General features: G+C 36.1%; 1 protein-coding gene across 8 annotated transcripts in view; it reads left to right on the top strand.

Annotated features, from left to right (window-relative positions):
* The window catches only part of LOC112049138 (DENN domain-containing protein 1A), a 58,461-nt gene that overhangs the window by 13,147 nt on the left and 26,263 nt on the right, over positions 1-19,051 (top strand). For 3 of the 8 annotated variants that reach the window (XR_008252280.1, XM_024086929.2, XM_024086927.2), the window contains exons 8-14: positions 1,970-2,078; positions 3,090-3,278; positions 5,677-5,709; positions 9,073-9,179; positions 10,350-10,427; positions 12,037-12,235; positions 15,110-15,490. Coding sequence is in view for 7 of the 8 variants with exons in the window: in XM_024086929.2 (XP_023942697.1) it covers positions 1,970-2,078; positions 3,090-3,278; positions 5,677-5,709; positions 9,073-9,179; positions 10,350-10,427; positions 12,037-12,235; positions 15,110-15,490 (1,096 nt within the window). In the remaining variant the exon portion in view is untranslated. The remainder of the gene's footprint in view (positions 1-1,969; positions 2,079-3,089; positions 3,279-5,676; positions 5,710-9,072; positions 9,180-10,349; positions 10,428-12,036; positions 12,236-15,109; positions 15,491-19,051) is intronic. The other 5 variants (XM_024086932.2, XM_052890537.1, XM_024086930.2 and 2 more) reach the window with 4 other exon arrangements.

A 19,051-nucleotide genomic window follows, 5' to 3' on the forward strand; every position in this document is an offset into this window, starting at 1 on the left:
AACACTCCTCGTAGAATAATAAAATATTGATATATTATTAATCACAAGAACATACGAGTAGATATTATAGAAAATGCGGACGAAGTTGAGGCGGGTGTCTAGTTTCGCTATGAGTGTGAGTGCGTTATTAGTATTATTTTAGGCAAGCAGCATAGCATTTTGCGATTTGTTCGCACAAGAGAAATAAGTTTCCATTCTGTTACGATAACAGATTTGCCGCATTTTCTCTCAACAGCGGAAGTGCTTTATGCGACAGTTAACTTCAATGGTTTGATATACACTGTCCCCCCGGTCGTTATTCCATTAAACGGAATTATGTTCTAGTACGTCTCAGAATAGCACTGTGACATTGTAATGATATGTAGCGACTCTACGGATTGTATGCAGATCGTCAATCATGTAACGGAAATACATAGCGTGCGCATTGACATATACATACCTGACAACTTTGTAATACAAAAAGAGAAGTACGAGGAAATTAATGTACCTAGATTTTGAAACTAAACACGAATTCATCTTAGTACTTTGCTGAGGAATTATGGTCCCTTATTGAATTATGACATAGCCTTTCCACTTCTGGAAGACGGGTTAACCTTGGGTGTATTGTTTTACAGAGAGTCAGATTGTTTATTGGTCTACAGAGAGGCATGTAAATGAAATGGCATCAGCAATGCGTTTACGTTACTGCTTTGTTGGCGTCCGTTTACCTTATATACGTCATTAGTGCTGTCATTTTGCTATTACATTCTACATAATATAAAGTACTAGCTGACGCCGCGCGGTTTCACCCGCGTGGTTCCCGTTCCCGTAGGAATACGGGGATAATATATAGCCTATAGCCTTCCTCAATAATTGGGCTATCTAACACTGAAAGAATTTTTCAAATCGAACCAGTAGTTCCTGAGATTAGCGCGTTCAATCAATCAAACAAACAAACAAACAAACTCTTCAGCTTTATAATATTAGTAAAGATAGTGCCACAACTTTCCTGACCTGGTGGGCAAAACATTATTTCCAAAGATTGGATTGTTTATATTATAAACAAAATCGAACAAGAGCGAGTCGGACTCGCCCACCGAGGATTCTGTACGTAGGATCATTAGAACATAAAGAGTTTAGGAAATGAACTGCGCAGTTATTAACTAACTTTTCCCAAATTTCACATGGCTACTGAAAACCAGAGATATCATATTTGTGGAAATAAGCTGTGTTAGATCACTCTGGGACCTTGGTAAGGGTTCCGCTTTTCCTTTTGAGGTACTGCACTCTAGAAGAGTCGTCGTCGAAGTCGCGTGTAATGGCTCGTGATACATAGATGCAGGCGGAGTGTATGTACATAATAGGATTAAACGAGGTTTAAGTGTCACAATAACCGCCGACACTTTTGAAGTGTCTGCTCAATCAACGGCCGTACATAATGTGCCGCACAAGACGCTTGTGTGTATTTACTGACAGTTTGCCCGACCGAACGCTCCAGTTGGTCTTTATTCATATCACAGTGTTTATTTCATTGAATTTCTATATATATGTATATACATTTAATTTATATATATACATATTTTATTCCCCTATTTTATTAATATGGTAAAACAGTGTTTTGAGTAAACTAAACTGTCTTATACGGTCAATAAACAAGTGTTCTCATTTCCATTCAAGTGTTTCAAATCGTATATATTTAAATACATAAAAGCATAATAAATAAATAAGCCATTTATTCCCAAGTTTTACAAAATCCTAAAATTAAATTACTAAAAGATTTGTGTTATTATTGCTTTGGCTACACATTTTCCTCCACCATTGCTTGTTGTAAATATATTTTATGCGGTATATTGTATATTTTATGTAATCGAATAATTGCCTATATATATAATTCAATATGTATTACACATTTTTATGTATAATGCTGTTTGTGGCTTTGTTGCATATAATGATATATTTGTATATATTCTGTTTCACATTGTACCTACAGAATCGAGAAAGGGCAATTGATCACGTTCAATCCGGAAGCGTTTGTTAGGACGCGGAAGCACATGCAACCTTTTCTCAGAAAAATACTGCAGTCACAGATATTTCAGCAGGTAAACTCTTTATATATCATATTTATTAACATTATTATTAACCCATATTCGGTTCACTGCTGAGCTCGAGTCTCCTCTCAGAATGAGAGGGGTTATGCAGGTTTCCTCACGATGTTTTTCTTTCACCGTTTGAGACACGTGATATCTATTTTTTTTAAATGCACACAACTGAAAAGTTGGAGGTGCATGCCGTGGACCGGATTCAAACCCACACCCTCCGGAATAGGAAGCAGAGGTCATATCAACTGGGCTGTCACGACTATCGTTGTTACTATTATATTTATGGTTTTATATATTTTTTCCATAAATAAATTATAATTAAATGATTGTGTGTGTTGTATGCGTTTACATTACATCTTGTGTAATAAAGAAATTCTTTCAGCTGCTATTATGACGTCACTTTTTTGCCTAGGATTAATTGAAAAAAAAGTAAAATTTAATGTTTACAATAATATTTACAACAAAGGCAAGCGCCCACAGATTCGCATCATACGTATCAGACGCATCGCATGTAATCCGTACTATGCTGATGTGTGGACCTAGACGCCTACTATTTATGTGATTATTAACAATGGGGATAATGACTGAAAAAAAATAAATAAAAAAAAACATAAAAAGCAAAGATTGTCTGGATATTTGCAAAATAAATAAGATTGTAAAATCTTAATTACATGAAAATTTATACAGTTTTATCTTCCTTACATTAAATGTGACTTTTTAAATATATGAACTATAAACATAAACGCACAAATAACAAAGATATTAGTAATTTTGTTTGAACGCAAATACAAATCTAACGATCATTATGACCTACGACGTCATTAAACCGTACCATTTTGTACAGGGCGTTTTTTAGGGATCCGTGACAGCGCCGCAAATCTGTCTCTTTAAATCCCTGTAGCTCCGAAAGTAATGATCGCAGATATCCTGTTACTTTTAGAAAATTGCTTTACTCTTAGTATACTCTTAATATATATACAATTTTAAAAACTGTCATAATCTCTATTCCAGTTTATAGACGAAAGGCTGGAGCTCCTAAACTCAGGACGCGGTTTCAACGATGAGTTCGAGGTGGAGTGCAATAACTACGCGGAGAAAGTCAGCACGGGCAGCGGGCAGCGGCTCAAGCAGCAGTATCGCGACTGGGCCAAAACAGTAAAGAAGGAGGGCGGCGCCTTCTTTAAGACTGTTAAAGATAAGGTCAGTTCACAATACTTCCGTATTTGCTAATAGTCTAAGATCCGGCGTTAGAAATATATACCCTCATCTGTTATTTATTAGTTATAGGAAATAAATGATAGATGATTCGCAGTCACACATTGCAAATAGGGTGCCTAGTTAAATTGCGGCCATAGAGATTTTTAATACAAAAACTAGGAAACCATGAACTAGATCAAAGGCAACTTCGTTCATACGAACAACGAGACTCGAGAACGAATGGATAACGAAACTCGAGCTCACCAGTGGCTGAGCTCGAGTCTCGTTGTCCCAATGCGGATTGGCAGACTTCACACAGCCAGAGAATTAAGAAAATTCTCTGGTATGCAGTTTTCTTTACGATGCTTTCCTTCACCGTTTGAGACACTTAATATTTGATTTCTTAAAATGCACACAACTGAATAGTTGGTGGTGTATGCCCCGCACCGGATTCGAACTCACACCCTCCGGAATACGAGGCAGAGGTTATATGCACTGGGCTATCACGGCTCTCAACTTAGTACTGTAAAATTAAGCATAAAATAAGCTTACATTTGACACATTAGACGACTAAACGACTGTTGAGGATATTTTTATAACATTAATCAACTGTTTATATCTGGCAACCCCAGTGTGAAGCAGGCAACCTTTAAGTTTTCAATTCTGTCGGGTATATTCTTTAAACTACTAAACGATTTTTATTAGTTAAGCAAATAGGGAAGTAGATTAATATTAATAACATATGAGGGTATATATTCCTTATGCCGGATCTCGTTCTATAAGCCTTAATAGCACTTTGGCAAACAGGGCAGGATTCACGTCGAGAGGTCATTACTTCGAATCACGCTGGACATTGTCTTACTCACTCCTGGCACACTTTCAGATATAGACCGATCTTTCTGTCAACTAAAGCTATAAATATGAAGAATTCCATTCCGACATCTCTTTGATGGATCCGACGCATCGCATCGACCTGTTCGATGCGGATCAGTGGACTTGCACAGATACCACAGGCCAAGGCAATACCTATAACATGACCGCAGACAACGCTCTGTTGCCATTACAACCTCTATGTCTTCGTCGGAGAAGTCAAAGTCGGGGACCTTTCGTCACGCGGACGTAGTGTAGTGAGGGCGTGAAGTTTGATCTTGCTCAATCCATAAACCGTATTGGATCAAAAGTCCTTTTAAATCAAGTTTCGCGTATCATAGAAGTTATTACAAAAAAGTTAAGCGTGTTGATACATGAAAATATATATATACGTTGGATTGGTAGCTTTCTCTCCGTTTTACGTCGGTTGAAAAAATATTTACTTATTTATGTAGAAAATTAGTAGTTGAAGAAAACTAAACTATTAGGGTACTTCGTGAAGTAATAGAACGCTGCAATTTGGTATGCAAGCTTTGACTAGCATATCAAAACTTCTCAACCCATTATATAACGGATAGATTTGTATGAGGTTTTGGTGCTAAACTTATATTTGATCCTGTTTAACACGTGTACACCTATGTGTACATTGATTTGGCTGTCCACATCAATCACCAATAAGCACACAAAGAAAATAGGCAAAGATAAATAAATACAGCCTAAATGGAAGCTGAAAAAGACACAATAAATCGACAAGTATGTACTTATAAAATAATATATATCCCACCAAATGGTCAACTTTATCATGTATATATTTTCATAAAAATCATGTAAAGTAGTATCGCAGGAAGTGTGAAACAATATTGTTTGTACTGTAATAAAATTATCAGATTTCATCGAGAGCCAACTCTATAAACTCTTTGACTCTGTCTTCGCCTTAAGTGTGTTGCGTGAACGCTAGTCTTAAGTCTTAAGACCTTAATTTAGTCCCAATTTATGCTTTGACCGTTTCTTTGATTTGCAACTCATTACACCACTATTACTATAGCTAGGGACACTGACAGATCCTTGACTAACGAAATGGTCAAGCAAGACAAGCACATACAGTAGTTAAAGTGTAGGTAGGGTTTGAAGAAAACCTATAATAAGAAGCTTAAACCTATAATAAGAGTTGACTCTCCATAACCTATGACAACTTCATTACAGTGCAAGCAATTTGAATTTGTATTATTTTACATGAGAATGTGTAGGTGGGATAATTGTTATTCGTTACCCTAATGCCTAACATTAACTAACCTAAAATGCATACCTTATTATGATCATAAAGGTATATGTTTGATTTGCATACCTGCGTTTAGCCGTTTCATTTCCCCAAATGGTCTTTTAATTAAAAAAAGTAGTAAATGGCTAGATTTCCAAATGTAAACGCTATTTTAAGACTAGTCAAAAAAACGATGCTTCGCTATTGGTAACTAAGTTGCATGCTAGAAGTATGTGGGAATTTTCTTTTGCTTTAAGTTATGAATATTTGCAGGCGAACCCCGCAGTTCAATCGGCTGTTAAAACGGTGAGTCCATTTTATATGAACGACCATATTTTCTTGGATCTTTTGTGCTATTCACTACTTGGTGGGAGACATCACACGTATATTTCTTATATTTCACATTATTTTCTATATTTCTTCGATTTCTTTTATTTACAGCCGTTGTTAAATAACTTAACCTTCTGTGATAATACTTAAATCGAATTTGTTTAGATCAAGTTTTCTAGAAACGTCAGGTTGGTCCGTTTGTGACTCTACTACCGATTTCGATTTAGGAAGTCAATTCTTGAAACTAAAAAGTTTTTGTATAGAATTTATAAGCCGCTTAAATGAGGGTATGCATCTATATAAACATAAACATTAAACATTATATATTGGAACTGCAATATATTCAAATAAGATATTCTATAGGCCTTCCCTAAATTTTATAGGCGGATGTAAATGTATTTATCAGTACGTTTGGCCACGTACGCCTCCAAACTGTTGGATCGTATTGTGAGTATTATAATTTTATTGACTTGTATTTCACATCAAATTAGGGAACAGTGCAAATATAAGTCATTGAGAACAGTTACTATATAGATATGGAAATGTTAGAGACTTAATATATACTTGTACTTAGGTATTTTAAAATTGTAACAGGTCAAAATCTGTACATTGAAAATATTGTAAAACTTTTACTTGGAGGGCATCTATATATATAAAAGAAAGTCATGTTAGTTACTCCACTTATAATTCAAGAACGGCTGAACCGATTTAGCTGAAAATTGGCAGGGAGATAGTTTAGAGAAACAGTCAGGAAAAGGACATAGGATACTTTATATATAAAAATAAAAAAATAAAAAAAAAGTCGGGTTTTCCTTCCTGACGCTATAACTCCAGAACGCACTAACCGATTTCCACGATTTGGATTCGTTGAAAAGGTCTCGGGCTCCGTGAGGTTTATACCAAAGAAAATTCAGGAAAAATTTCAATGTAGGGTAGGGGTAGGGTAGGGGTAGGGTAGGGGTAGGGTAGGGGTAGGGTAGGGGTAGGATAGGGGTAGGGTAGGGGTAGGGTAGGGGTAGGGTAGGGGTAGGGTAGGGGTAGGATAGGGGTAGGGGTAGGGTAGGGTAGGGTAGGGTAGGGTAGGGGTAGGGTAGGGTAGGGTAGGGGTAGGGTAGGGATATGGTAGGGGTAGGGTAGGGTAGGGGTAGGGGTAGGGTAGGGATATGGTAGGGGTAGGGTAGGGGTAGGGTAGGGTAGGGGTAGGGTAGGGTAGGGGTAGGGTAGGGGTAGGGTAGGGGTAGGGTAGGGGTAGGGTAGGGGTAGGGTAGGGGTAGGGTAGGGGTAGGGTAGGGGTAGGGTAGGGGTAGGGTAGGGGTAGGGTAGGGGTAGAGGTATAGAAGGGTAGAGTAGGGATAGAGAATAAGTGCACTTATGTCAAATGAAGCTTGACCGGGTCCGCTAGTTATGTATAAACTTCGTTTAAGATTAAATTTAAAAAAGACTTGGTTTTCTCGTAATACAAAGATGAAGTAAAACTTAATTTCTTTAGAAACATACTATACACTTTATTTCCTTTCATTAATCAATCAGAAAATATGATGTTTCTTTTACTTTTTCTTGAATTTTTTTTTACTTTTAAGCAACATGTTTAATAATGATTATATTTTTCATCGTTAAGTATTTATCAATACATCATTTGTCCTCTATTTGTTTAAATATTTATTATGTAAGTGCAAGTACACTGTTATATTTTCTTAGAATTATCACAATTGTTATATTGTATTTAATATTTATAAGGGAAGAATATGTTAATATATTATTATATTGACCTGGTTCGATTCTCAAATTATTAAATATTCATGAAGCATTAAAAACTTTCTCAGGTACCGGATATCTAAAATACCGTTTTCCTAAATTGGTGCTTATTCTGAAAACCTGAGCAAAAAAAGTATAATTGCCTGCGAATTGGCGAAAGTTTGTAATGTTTCCATCAATTTATTTATAAATAGTTGAATTTTAGATTTACAACACTTATTAACTCCACAAAGTAGTGAATGACCTAAATCACAAAATTGTATTACAATCAAATCTGCACAGGGTCCTTCAAATTTCTATATATTTATTGCATGCATCTTGTTGACTCAAAATGAATGTATCTTCATACACGCTTGTTCTTCATGCATTCCTAATTTTTTTCGTCCCATTATAATGTACTACTTGTGAGTTGTCCGTATTTACAAGAAGATTCTGAAGGAATATAGTTTTAATGTTAAAACTGAATGTTTACATGCATGTTTATGTTATAATATGAGTTGTAGTATGTAGTATATGAACGCTGATTTTAAATATATTTCTCAATGTTCCATAAAAGCGGCATGATAGTTTATAAATACTACGTCATATATTGCCTGATTTTTTATGTATTAAATGGTAATTCAGAAAACTGAAAATATGACTGAAAACTGAAAAATAGTGACTTATTAACTTAATGAGACAAAAAAGTTACCATGTTTTTTTTAACTTAAAACGACTAATAAATAACTGTATTTTGACCAGTGAAGTTTCCACCTATATCTATTGTACGAGTAATGTGCTGGCATAACAGCGATTTTTTCAAAAACTTTTAATTTATTTAGGTAAACGTTTTTTTTTTGATGAAATTGATGATTAAATTTTCGCTAAAAAAATGTACACCATTCGATTTTGTTTATGGATCTCTGATGTAAGAATGATTTTTTAAAAATCTTCTAGTCATTCTTCGTGAATTTGACTCTATTATTACAATAAATTGTTATAGGTTCTTGATTTTGAATTTCTAGAGACGTTTAATTTAGAATATTGTAAATTTTGAATAAGCTCAGATTTGGTTTTGCTCGTTTAGATGATAGATCTCTTAGGAGCAGATTAAGGAGTATGGGCAATATCAACAGTAATTTATTTGCTAAACATGGGTAACAACATGTTTTGCCACATATTAGGCGTGTAAATATTTATAAAAATGGATGGGAATCGACGTATATTTTTCTTTATTGCATTCTCATCTTGAATAAATCGATGTAAATATGTTTTACAGTTGTCTGCATGAAGTTACAGTGTATACAAACAAGAATTAAATAATATATTACGACGATTATTATCTTTTAGAAGATCAAAATATTTGTTTCCAGATTTCATGCAAATCTGTTCTAAGTGGAACCCGTTATCCTTTTAATTGTATACAATCCGCGTTGTTATGTCAGAGGTAATATAAATAGCAATAATAAATATTTATTTTGCGTTAACTCGACAAAAGATGGTTGCACGGTTCTGGTATGATTTTGCGTAAAATAAACCTTTCAGCAATATAATCTTTTATAAATTTATTTGAAACTAATACTAATTGTATGTTTTGTCCACTAGGTCCGTCAAGGTGGTAAAAATGTGAAGTCTGCTGTGAGGGGGTTGAAGAACAAAATGCCCAAAACCGGCTCCAGACCATCTTCCATAAACACTACGGATGACAGCAGGTGAATATTCACAATTCCTACTGAAACGATAAATGGAAAGATTTTTGAAGTTAAACTTCTTTACGCACGTTTGATTATTATGTAAATAGAGAGACAGACGAATATTTTAGCATTCCATGGATTAACCGTGCAGATGCCGGGTCCATCGCGTGGTAGAGAGAAAAACACCAAGCAAAGTCCAGGACTTGTGGCTACTGGATGTAGGGTTAAGTAATTCCTTGACGATCGATCAACACTCCCCTTCTCTGCTCGTGTTGTTCTCCCTACCTATCCAAACTTGGTAAGATCCTATTACAGCAGCTTTGGATACTCGTTCTAATATAATATAATATAGAACTAGCTGCACTTCTAAGGCCAAGGCCAATAAATGCATTAAGAAACGTGTAATTTGCAGGTTAATTTATTATCTTTGACATATGTAACAAATGTCATCCGGTGCCTACTGCCTGGTGGTAATCATACAGTTGGTAGATGACATTTCTCAATTTATTTAATGTTTATTTTAATAGGTTGATAATAAAGACCAATATAGTGAAAAGCCCAGCTCGAAAGGCTTTTAAATTGCGTGCAGCCATCTACAGGCATAGTGAAACAGCGTTTGTTTGTTTTAAGCTACCAGTAGATGGCGTACTTAGAGAACTTTGAAACAACCCCTTTTTGTACTAGAACCTGTTGCGATGCAGTTAGGCCTGAAGCTCATAGATTTCGCTTTGGTATTTTTTTTAGTTTAGAAAGAAGTTTTACTTTATTATGATCTAAAACACGCTCGTATTTTCTCAAAGAAAACATTTTTGCTTGCTTTATTGAAGAATCAGCTTAATTATATTTACAATTGAATTGATAAGAAATTCGGAAAGTATTGTACATCAATCTACTCGCCTACGCCATAGATTTATGTCTCGTTTGTTGAAATCAGTGGAGATTTTCAGTCATCATAGAGCATTTAGTGTTTTCTCGAGCCACATAAGCTAACCAGTGAACCAGTGGCTCGACTGAAGGCAACTAGTTCTTATGAACGATAATAAAAAAGGGTGATTACTGGCCAATATACTGCTCCAAATTATCCTTATCGTCCAAGCCTGTTTTCTTATAGGAGAAGATATTAGGAGGTCGTCAGGTATGATAATGTTTCAATTTGCAACTCTATCGGGTGTTAACGATAATTACCAGGAAGATCTGCTCAAGGTGCTCTGCGAGGGGTGTAACTCCGAGCAACCCCAACACAGATCCAATTTTCGGACCATCAAGGTAATTCCAATACAGTTACAGAAACTAAAATGAAAATAAAAACTTCAGAGGTGTCAAGGAACACCCGGATAGAACGAAGTTCGCTATAGCTATCATCGCTTTTTCTATCGCTATTGCTATCGCTATTGCAATCGTTATCGCTATAGATATCATCGCTATAGATATTTATCGCTGTCGCTATATATATCGTTATCACTGTCGCTATCGCTATCGCCCATAGCTATCTATTACGCATCCCATCCCATCCCATCCCATCGAAGTTCGAACATTCATGAAAAGGAATTTCGTTCAAAGGGTCGAAGATCAGGTGTCTATTGAGGTTGGGGGGGTCTTTTGGGGTCGGGGGGCCTTTTGGGGTTGGAGAGCTTTTTAGGGTCGGGGGCCTTTTGAGGACCCTAGAGCTCACCAGCTATCTTCAGGTCACGGCTTACAACTATAGCTAAAACATTACTCTCCTTAAGCAGTCTGGTAAAAAGTGGCGTTACAACTTTTTGGTCTTAATTTTTTCCGTCTAGTTCCCTTTCGCAACGCGCGATAAGGAAGGAAAGTCACAGCAATCATGAATATGATACTGGGTTCGTTTTTCAGTTTGGGTCAACGTAGGATTTTAGATTAGGCATTTATATACATTGCATTGGTTGCTAGTTGTCACCCTACCGGCACCGACTTACCGCCAAATTAGAAGTATAGGTAGAATATACTTCTACCTCTACTATATAGTACATTTATTGAAGTTTATCACCTTCGTTTACGTTGCCCCTCCATCGATTTTCATGAAAATTGGTGCAACTATGCTTTTTCATCACTTTTACACAGAGTAGTTTGAAGATAATGTGAACTGATTAATATTAACAAAGTTTGAAATCTTACTATCTTACTTCTTACTAATCTTATCTTATCTTATCTTACTAATATTATAAAGGCGAAAGTTTGTGTGTAAGTGTGTAAGTATGTTAGTTCCTCTTTTACGCTGCGGCTACTGAAGCGATTTGGCTGAAATTTGGAATGGAAATAGATTTTACTCTGGATAAAGACATATATATTTTTTCATCCCGGAAAAATCTACGGTTCCCGCGGGATTTGTGAAAACTAAATCCCACGCGGACGAAGTCGCGAGCGTCCGCTAGTATTTTAAAAAATTTAATTTATCTATTAAAAAAGATTCTTACTAATTAAAGCTGATAAAAATTCCATTATCATTACGACAAGGGGTAGTTTTTAAAGGTGAACATTTTCGCAAAAAATAAATAAATATTTTAATCTATTTAATTATTTTATCCACTAGTGATTGTTACAGTATTTACATAATTGCAATCTAAAAAATACAAACACAAGGCTCTGTACAATCTAATTAAAGTAGACACTGCATACTTATTTCCGTAACAAAAAAAAATCCGTTTAAAATTTACATAAAATTAGTTGTTTAAAAAAATACACTTCACAGTTAACAAAAAATAATTAAGTCCTAAATAATTAATTTATTTAGGACTGCGAGGGTGTTAAATCGAGCCGCCGACCGAAGTTCCCAAACTATGAGTTATCATTGAATAAATAAAAATATTTAATTATAATAATTATTTATTAATGTATCACCCCTCCCACTCCCTAGGTTATCATGCGGGTCAGCTACCCCGGTGTCGTCGGACTCGTCGGACTCGACGCCGTCCCGAGACGCGCCGCCCCGCGAACCGCCGCCCGCGCTGCCGCTCGACCTGCTCACAGAGATGGAGTTCCTGCTAAACAACAAGCGACGCGACAGCCTGCCCGCCGAAGCGCGCGACGCCGACGTTAGCCTCGCAGACAGAGCCGTGAGTTTACCTTCTCTTCACACCCTACACAACACACACTTTAGCTTAGAAAGTTGATGACACTCCCATGATATGCGGGCGAGGGGGGTGCGCGGGTATAACTACCCCCTCCCGGCCCTCGCAGACTAACGGGAGAGTTACGAATTTGCCAAGCTATGTACACCCTAACGACGAGGCAATAGAAATGGCGTTACGTGTTACTAATATGTCAAAGGTGACATTTGACTTGTCACCGCTACCGCACGCTTTTGTGGGAAATTATTGAGTTACTAATATATAGTTTTATATTATCGAAAAGATTTTCTAAATATACATTTGGTTGGAAATTATATTAAAATTTACTCTCCATGTCATTCGTTGGTATAGCTGTGTCATTGTTTATTTCACATTCGTTAATTTTGTTCCTTCACAATCGACACTTTAGATCTGGGTATTTGTCGATGTCTTTATACGCCATTTCTATTGAATTTTTATGAACATTTCTATGGTAGGAACACATGCTTATGACGTCACTGCACGGCGTGCAATTAGATGCTTTCATACTTAATGTCGATACGAGTCGATAATAATTTTAATTGTGTGGTTAAAAATTATGTACATTATAATTTGTCGATTTATTCAGTGGCGTGCAGGTCGTAGAAAAAAATGCATTTCGGATTCATTTTGTACAATTAGTATGTATTGTGCCTACCCGTGTTAATACTCCTGTGGTCACCACTCGTCGCATCGGTCGTAATATAGAGCGCGTGTGTTTCTACTGTTAATAACGTTCATTTCGTTTCTTAAAGCTTTTGGATGGTCGTTGCGTATGTGACGGAATGTTTTCTTAGTAAAATTTGGTTTGGTACATTTTCGAAGTATACATAATATCAAAAAATGTAGAATTTTATAAAAGTAGTTTTAAAGTATAAGTAAGATAGAAAAAACTTTGTTCTTTTTTTCTATAATTTAAAAATAAAATACCGCTATAAGGTTTAGTTCATTAGATGTATATTTTTCTAAGTTATCTGATATCACAAAAATCAAATAAATGTTTTTTAGAAATATCGCTTTTGGGCTTAGCACGGCAGAATATGCCAAACATGTTACGCAGATACTTGTTGATAATGACTTGCAGTTTAGTCACGAGGTGGGCCTGTTTGTGTTTCCATCCAGGTTTCGCAACCATGAGGCAAGTTCATGAGGTTAGGGGTCTAGATAGTACCTTAGAACGCCAGACTGTGCGCCTTTTGCTTTTACAATTCTGTTCTCTTAGTCTTCCTTTATTCATTATTCATCATTATCTTAATAGCTTATTTATTATTAACAATCCCATTCAATTAATACCAAACCTTTAAACAAACCCAGTGAAAAAAGGTGTACAAGTACATATTTTTGGATCGGATACTTCAACTTTTCCGAAAAAGAAACCGAGGCGATTGATAAGAACTTTATTTCATTTGTATCCAAAAGTCCAGAAGATAAATTTAAAATGTCAGCGAAGTTTTTTGGCTAAAAACTATAGAAACAGTGAACTACGATACAATGTAGAGTTAGGAGAGGAAGAGCAAATCGTAATCTATTGTGATCTATGTCTTCTTCTTCTGTCATACGTCACATATGCTACGACTTTCAGAGACCATGCTATGACCGTTATTTCATAAACAAGTTTTATTTGTTTACTACTAGGTAGGGTGACGAATAGGCAGCTATATAATATTTATTAGTGAACAATATTTGTTTATTTTTGAATTATTTGGTTGCAGGTTAATATAAAAATAGAATCTTAAATGCAAATTATTTTCAAGTTCTACTTTATATTTAAACAGTGTGTGGTGTTTATGATGCATGAAGCAAAAGACACTGGACAATGTCTATAGAAGACATCTGAAGTCTACTTCAGATGTCTTCTATAGACATTGTCCAGTGTCTTTTGCTTCATAGGCTCTACACAAGTACCTAAAGATACGTCAGTTTATATATATGTACATTCTTAGCATTGCTATATATACTCGTAGTTATTACATATACATTTTAGAAACCTGTAGTAAATGTAGTATATTTAGTGAGTGAATTTCAATAACACTAAGTCACCGGTCATGGCACGGTCCTGTTAGCGGCGACCTATTTATCGCGTGTCGCAAACACTATGCTTGGACGCTTTCTTTATCACATTTGATGCAGAACATTGATGTTGATTATATATATCATGTTGTGGGGGTTAAATGTTTTCATGTTTTTTTTTAATGTTTCATAGAGCTTTGTTTATATATATTGAAATGATAGCACTACTTTTATAGATCTCAGTTTGGTAGAGTTAGGATTTGTGAAAAATTAGAATGTCGCTTTAGTTTTGCATACGATTTGGCAAGTTTCCACTTTTATGGAATCACTGAGGCCCTGTCACCGTATATTATAACATTTTTTATGTGCATGTTTAGGAATAATTATAAGTGTAGCGGTAGGATATCAATGGCCCAGTGTCTTCATAATTATATTTAAAGTTTAAAAATATGTGCAAAGCTTATAAGACTATTAGAGTATGGGTAGCTGCGAAAATATAGTCTGTACATTTTTGTAAATATATTGTAAATCAAAAGTTAGAAGAAAGCCGCTTGACATAGTCAAATTATCAAACATTACATTTAAAAAAAGCATTTCATTTATTTTGGCTATATTATTAGCTTTCAGTGTTAGCTTATCACAGATTGCATCTAAAAACGTAGTAAACACGAGAGTATAACAATTTATAGGCTGCTTGCTGTGAAATGCACCAATCAGTGCGCACCGACAGGCTGTGCTCGCTGTTCATTTGCATTAGTGTGTAGGATTTCTGCCGCGTTTAGAAATGTACGCTTAGGGCACCGTGGCACATTATCAAATTTTTATTTGCAGAAAACACTGTCTCCCTTCCCCCCACCCCGGCTACCGGCTCGTCCCGTCCCCCCCGCCCGCTACCCGATCGTGTCCACGCGCCGACTGGTGGACGTGTCGGACGCGCCGGCGCCGCCGCCGCGCGCGCACCCGGCGCCGGCCGCGACGACCTTCGTGACCGACCTCACGAGGACCGACGGCGTCGCGGCCGACTTCCACACGAGCACGATCCGCTTCACGGAGGGCGGCGACAAGGCCAAGCTCGAGCTGACGCTCTCCTCCAACCGGAGGTCCGACCCTCCTAACGGTACCGCGATAAAGCCGTCGCGGGCGCCCCTCGCCCCGCTGCCCGCGCCCGACCGCCCGAGGCCTCGCCCGCTCTGCAAGAGCAGAACTCGAGAGGTAACTTTGATGTGCGCTGTTATTGTCGTATCCATTATGTATGTTTACGTCAAACGTATCATTGCATACTACATCTCGTGAACTCCGACACGAGTGGATTGCGTGTGCACTAACACTGACATGGAACGCATAATAATACGTAACAACGATATGTATATTTATTTAAAACTCATTAATTTATTGTTAATTAAATATATAATAATTATACTTCTAACCGTTCGCTACGTCCATCGTTCCTTTGGTTTACCGTCCTGCTCGTGATGCTAAATAATTTATTTAACCGAGTAATAGAAAATCAAAGGTTCCATTTAATTTATCAATCATAGTAAACTTATATAGCTCAGTGAGGTTCACGAAAGGAACAAATACAGGTATGTATGTGGAGATCACTGGCTAAGGCTAATATTATAAAATATTAACAAAATATCCGCCAGGCTAGTCTACAACACATCACGTGTGAATGAATCCGCCGCGTGTAACGACGTCACAGCCTTCACTCGCTTGTACAACTTATCATTTGTATGGAATGTTCGTCTGGAATGTTTGTTTACGTTGTATACGTCTCCTATTTTCTCTTCTGTATTCTCACTAGCGTATTGTGTGATGTAAATTATTATTATTGATTAGAAAATAACAAGCTGTGCCGCTTTTACTGTTCCATGAAAGATTTAGGTAACCTTTAAGGTAGGATTTAACTTTTTATTCACAATCTCCAGTGTGAATAAAACGTTAAATCAACCCAAAATTTAAACGATAAACATATAATAGAATATTCGCTCGTAAAGAATTATAAAAAAATATATATATAAATTTAAACTCGCACCTCTAAACTACCATTGTAAGGCTGCTAGTCCACCAAAGTGAAGCGAGGGAGCGTAGCGGAGAAATGGACTAATGCGGAGCGGAGTTGCGTACTGTGTCTATGCATTAAAGTGGAGCGAGGTTGCGGAGCTGAGTTGCAGACTATGTTTAGTAAATAAATGTTAAATTTAATTAATTTAACCCCGCTCCGTTTCTCTGCTCCGCTTAACGGTTTTATATGAGTTTTTAAACTAGCTCGCAAGTCCCTGTCCACTTAAGAGGAGCGAAGATTTTGTGCAATCCTATTGGTTAATATTAATCAGTTCCTCGGCTCCGCTGCCTCGCTCCGCTTCGAAGGACTTGCAGCCTTAGACGTGTCATATTATAAAATCAAATACACGCAGATTTTCTTGAAATGCTGTCATATGTACGTTCATACATATGAATTGAAATTTTCAATTTCGTAGACTTATATATACCACGACTAAGCATCACTTAAGGAGGTTTATTATTTCCAAAGTCATGATTCGCTCTACGACATATACAGTTGTGTAGATGACGCTTTATAGTATTTATATCCCAACATGGGTAATGTCGTTGACCTCTTTTACAAAAGATCAATGGGTTATAAGGAGTTAACAATAATAACAATAAGCCTATTTATTTCCAATCCAAAATAATAACAAAAAATACATAATACAAGCAATATTAAAAACTTAAATACAAACCTTCTCGGGTAAAGGATTTTATAAAGAGTAAGTACGAATAATATTCTATTAGTCGGTTTCGATAAATGAAAGCAACCGAAATCGTTTGGTAAAAAACGATTTTCCACAGAAGTTATAAAGTGTATGACTGCCAACATGCTGCGTAACATCAGTCTTTTAATAAAAAAGAGTAAAAAAACGGACAGTCAAAAAGTTAAAATATAGCTTTATACAGGTTGCCCGGGAGTATTTCCCATAACTCTGGGGTTATAATCTTTACCGAAAATTAATTAAAAATGTTCATGGTATTCAAGGAACATGTGTTCTAAAATTAATATTTCGTGGTAAACAATATTTCTTTTGTAAATAGATGTCCAAATGTGTCCCTTATACTCTTTCATATTATTATGACCTAGCCAAATAAAACGCAAGGATAGATAAAGGCATGTGTTACATGGATAGTCTAGAAGAGTCTAGAATTATTTGAATTACTTTGAAAACATAAAAAGTTTTATTTTTTAGTTAAAAAAATATTAGTATGCAATTCGGCACCTATAAATGGAGTCGTAAACACCTTGAAGTTATGGGAATCACTTCCGAGCACCCTGTATATCTTTCAATGTTCCAATAATTACGTATTCTACGTAGAAGCATCGGTTTCGATACTTGACTCGTCGAATATTGTCACTGCTTACATCGCAAATATAAACAACATATTAGCATCATCTTTGCTGATGTTTGCTTAAAAAGAAAAAACTGTTGTGACGAAAATAATAAAAGAAAATTTCGTCTTAAATGTTTCAGTATTTTCATTGTTACGGCGAATTCTCATCGCACCCAAACAGGTGCTTTAGGTATATTTATTAGGGGCTTTAAAAATTAAGTGGCTTCTACGTTTGTATGAGAATTTATGGCAGGATTACGTGCGCTATTTGAAATTATAACATACGGTCGGTAACATTGATCACGTTGTTTCTTAGTTCTTTCTTTTTGAAATCCATACTAATATTATAAATGCGACAGTAAGTCTGTCTGTCTGTTTGTTACCTTTTCACATCCATACCGCTTAACCAATTTAGATGAAACTTGGTATAGAGATAAATTGGACCTTGGGGCAGAGCATAGGCTTTACTTTTGTTGTCCTGAAAAAGTCCAAGGATCCCGCGGGATTTGTCAAAAACACAATTTTATGCGAAGAAGTCGTGGGCGTTCCTAGTATTTTTTATACGCCTCCATGAAGTTGCAATGTAAATCGTACTAATATCAAACACACTCGAAGTTGGTGAATCACCTAGTTGATCGCTGTAGAGTGTGCGTAGACCCTAGAATACCTCGCCAGTGAGCGTAGACTTTGCTACGAACATCTTTTATTGGAATTATTAGACTCTAGCGGACGCCCGCGATTTCGTTTGCGTGGGATTCAGATTATTAAAAATCCCGTAGGAACCATGTATACTTAATTACTTATGTATGTTCCGGGATGAAAAGTAGCCTATGAGTTAATCCAGAAAAAAAAATCATTTCTATTCAAAATTTTAGCGAAATCGCTTCAGTTGCCGCAGCGTAAACGAGGCACAAACAAACACATTTACACACACACACTTTTCTACACAAACTTTCGCCTTTGTAATATTAGTGTCGTCGAAAAACACGACAGTACATTTTCGAGGTTAAATCTCACACGGCCGTGTTGACATACTCAGAACTCCATCTTATAGGAAAAAACACGTGTTTCCAAAAGATCACAATATATTAAAGGCAAATTCAATGTGAAATATTTTTCAACAAAAAAATTAAAATTCGTTAGTCATTTTATTTTATACCTAATATTTTTAATTAACTTGTTCCTAAATATTTTGAATAACATTTTATAAACAAAAAATATTCTACGTTCATTTTTAATGTGTTTGTTGATAAACATTTCACATCGATTTTGGCGTATAGAAAAACAAAAATATAGAAGTGGCACGGTTTACATTAGAGATTTGGTATTATGGTTCCTAAAAGCTCGCTAGTGGTAATACAAGATGTGAATAATTGTGTGTATGTATGT

Source organism: Bicyclus anynana, chromosome Z (genome assembly GCF_947172395.1).
Source record: "Bicyclus anynana chromosome Z, ilBicAnyn1.1, whole genome shotgun sequence".
Lineage (NCBI taxonomy): Eukaryota > Metazoa > Arthropoda > Insecta > Lepidoptera > Nymphalidae > Bicyclus > Bicyclus anynana.